We start from the raw sequence: 3,826 nt of genomic DNA, 5'->3' as shown, positions 1-3,826 counted from the left end.
TTCGCTCCGCCGCGATCCGCGTAATGACAGGAGCGATTGACGCGCGTCTGTGGACTGTGAAGTCGCGTTTTTACGCGTCTCGCATCTCTCACACTCGCAGACAGCATGTTTGCTGACTAATTAACAGTCTGGTACCGTCAGCATCAGTTCACAGGCATTGTAGAGGGTTGCAGTGTTTCTCACGCCGAGACTTTTGGACAAGAATTGGGCTCAGATTTCTGTCTCTCAGACCCCCCCCCCCCCCACTCCCCTTCCCTTCCCAGAAGCTGTACGCCAGGAGCTGCTGGCTCTCCCTGCTCTATTTCACCAATGACAGTGTTTGAAAATGGCTGCATCATATTTTAGCGCTGTGTTAACATCTGCGCGCTTTTACGCACGACGTGTCCAAGCGCTCCCCGTGGAGTATTTGCACAGCATGAGCGCGCAGAAGGGCCTAGATCTCATTCAGAAAGAGCACAAAATGTTCAGCACGCACGCATCTGCATTCATTCTGCAACCCAGGCATCATTCAGCGTTCTTAACCTAAAGAAACCAAGAACATCTGACATAGGACATATTTCTCGGATCCTTCGGTCCAAGTTTAACAGATTTTATTGCTAAAACCATGGCATTTACACGGACATGTTTATTATTATTATTAATATTTTCTTAAATTCATTTTTAGAACTTTTCAAGTAGAATTTCTGCTATATTCTATTATTTTCTCTTTATCTATACTCACAACCGTTAAAACAATAAATAAAACATGTGCTTTTTTATTACTAAAATACTATATAATTTTCAAAAGAAAAAAAGCTGAGTTCACGTGTATAAATTTCAGCCCAGCCTTTTTTTAAATCATCATCATCATTATTGATATTAATATTTGTACAAAACCTCTAGGCATAGTGTTCTTCAGTCTCTATAAATAGAGTTCGAATGAGGAAAGTGAACTTCTTTCTCTTGCGTCTTGGCAATAATTTCATAAAAATAACCACGAGCCGAAGTGCTCCTCGTGAGAACATGGTCCTGATCCTTTAACAACAACAAAAATAGCTGCATTCTTCGTCTTCTCACTTAAATATGTACATATGCTGTCGTTTATTTTGAATTTAAAAGCTATATATATATATATATATATATATATATATGTGTGTGTGTGTGTGTGTGTGTGTGTGTGTATGTATGTATAAAAAAATAGATTCGCTATGTGGCGCCACACGTCTCTATCCGTGGGTAAACAGTGCAATCATTCCCAATCGTTAGCCCCCCTCTCTCTCTGCTCAGCAGGAGCATTTGCACTCGGAGATGATGGGGTACTGCACCGATATCCACGTGCAATACTTCTGCCGCAGGAAGCCCTGGCAGTACCACCGCAGGAGGGTCTTGGTCACCGATTTGACCGGCTTGCATGACATGCCCTCGGGGAAGGAGCAGGAGCGCTCGCTGAAGCAGTTGCCCTCCTTGATGTAGCGCGGCCAGAAACGCACGCCCAGGTCCTTCCAGGTGTACAGCACCGGACAGTGCGTGTACATCCACAGCCACTGCAGGAACTTCCGCCGCGCCTTCTTGCCCAACTTGACGCGCCTGCCGTACGGCGTCTCCGTCAGGTTCAGCTTCTTGAGGTCGGCGGGCATGGGCAAGCGCGGCAGCTCCGGTGGCGCGCTGGCGTTCAGCTGCGTGGGCAGGTGGATGGACATGAAGCTGGGGTCGAAGTTGCTGCCTAGCTTCTTGCGCAGCGTCTTCTCCGAGAGGTCCTGCTCGCGCGGATCGTGCTCCGTATCGGGGTCCTCTTTAAGGTCGGGGACCGGCAGATGCTCGCTGGGCGAGGGCCTCAGTCGCAGGTAGTGCTGGCCGGCGGCGCCTTGCGCGCACAGTAGCAGCAGCAGCAGCGGCAAAGCGCGGGTGATGCTACCCATGACTCGTCTTCTGTCTGTCTGCGGAGTGGAGTTGGCCCTCACTGCGCCCTCACACACCCGCGCATAAATAGCGAGATCTTTTAATAGACGGCCGCGTGGCCCGGGATGACATGGGACATAGGCTGTCTGTTTTCAGGAATACTTGCTCAGGTGAGGCGTGCCAAGAGCGCTGCAAAACCGTATCCTCATCGGACTTTTCGACGGGTCACCATGGCAACGGGGTAGGATGGGATGGCACCGTTTCCAAAGACTGCTCGGATTCTGTCAAATACCCAAACTGGCGCTTGAAATGTCAGCGCACCCGCGGAATGGAGCGCGTCTTAGCCAATGTTATTTTTACGCACTCCTCTCTCTCTCTCTCTCTCTCTCTCTCTCTCTCTCTCTGAGTGCACAGGCTCCAGTGCGTCCCGCCGAACCAGCGCTGTTGAACCGGGACGAGAGCAGCTCTATCTCTCCACAGACTCAGCAGAACTCCACGATCGGAGCCTCAAACGCGTCTAGAACATGTTCGGGATCAGTACGGAATAAAATCAGGCTCCTCTACACGTTTGCGCCAATCGTTCCTACGAAAGTCTTCTGCATGTTCTCCAGCCGCGTTGCGTTCATATCCCCGCTGTGTCAGAAATACTCCTCCGCGGAGACATCCGAAAAACTCGCCTGGTCCTGATCTGGGACAGAGGAGAATGAGCGCGTCTGGAGGAGAACTCCCCTCTTTCCCAAGTTAAATATCTCCACCCCTTCCCTCCTCCCCCCGTCGCTCCATGAGCGCGCGCGTGAGTGTGTGTGCGCACTGCGCACCCAGCTCACCAAGAACTCTCAGTCTGACTGACAGCAGAACACACACACATACAATGAGACCCCCCTCCTAATACACAAACACACACACACACACACACACACACACACACACATCTCAACCACAATAGCTCTAGATTTATCACAGGCTGCTACAGAACAGCAACCAGAAAACACACATTTGGGATTTTCCATATCTTGCACATTCCGTGACACTTACCCACCTATTATGAACAGTTACATCGTCTTGCATAAATAATGTTCAAGTGGAAACCTTATAATTCATTCATACCACATTCAAATTACAATCTTTTCTGGATGCATCAGTCATCTGGGGCTTTTGCACATATTGGCACCATGATGCATATTGTGCATTTTATTGAATAATCATTTAAATGCTTTTTTCCCCCCAATAAAGCCATTTTTAGTAGTCTGACATGAGCTGAGCAATACAAACACTCTCACACACACACACACACACACAAACACATACACATACACACACACACACACATACACACACACACACACACAAACACACAGGCAACATCACTTTTCCCAAGGAAAAAGAAAAACAAAGTGAAGTGCTTAGGAATCCAATAATTGGTCCATTAAAGCGCTTCTGGTTTGTGGATTCGGCTTCGACCTTTGCTCTTGCCACTGGCAGGAACCAACAGGCGTGAACTCTCGGGGTCACCAAATAAACGGCCACAATTAAGTGTTTAAATGGGCACATATAGAGACATGTCACCTCTCACGGTGCCAGAACTTGAGCTCGATGTGCAGCCTGATGTTCCAACGGCATGCACAAATTCTGCCCTTGCTCACAGGTGATCTCTGAAAGAGCCAAGGTGAACTTTTTTTACAACCCAAATTTAATTGTGCAACTTTCATTAAGTCATTAACAATAATATTTGAGCTGTCAAAATATTTGCACGTGCATGAATTCATCTTTAGACTTCTATTCAATAATTTTAGACTACTATTCAATAATGCACAAAAGATGCAGTAGGCTAATATTTGTTCTTATTATTAATGAGCGTGTTATTTTAAGCGTCTCTCTCTGTTCTCAAGCTGTCTGTGGTGGATTGCAGGGGCTGAAGGGATATCCCTCTGTGAGCTGTGGGCTTCAT

The 3,826-nt window shown here is 47.6% G+C and overlaps 1 protein-coding gene across 1 annotated transcript; it reads right to left on the bottom strand.

The window, feature by feature from the left end:
• Positions 1–550: 550 nt before the first annotated feature.
• LOC132116396 (noggin-2) lies at positions 551–2,628 on the bottom strand. The gene has a single exon (XM_059525228.1). It carries the CDS (start codon positions 1,896–1,898, stop codon positions 1,263–1,265), a length of 636 nt encoding a protein of 211 aa, XP_059381211.1. The 5' UTR covers positions 1,899–2,628; the 3' UTR covers positions 551–1,262.
• Positions 2,629–3,826: the final 1,198 nt, after the last annotated feature.

This window comes from Carassius carassius, chromosome 35 (assembly GCF_963082965.1).
Source record: "Carassius carassius chromosome 35, fCarCar2.1, whole genome shotgun sequence".
Lineage (NCBI taxonomy): Eukaryota > Metazoa > Chordata > Actinopteri > Cypriniformes > Cyprinidae > Carassius > Carassius carassius.
The sequence above is the reverse complement of the archived record's forward strand: the minus strand, read 5'-3'. Positions and strand labels throughout refer to the sequence as shown.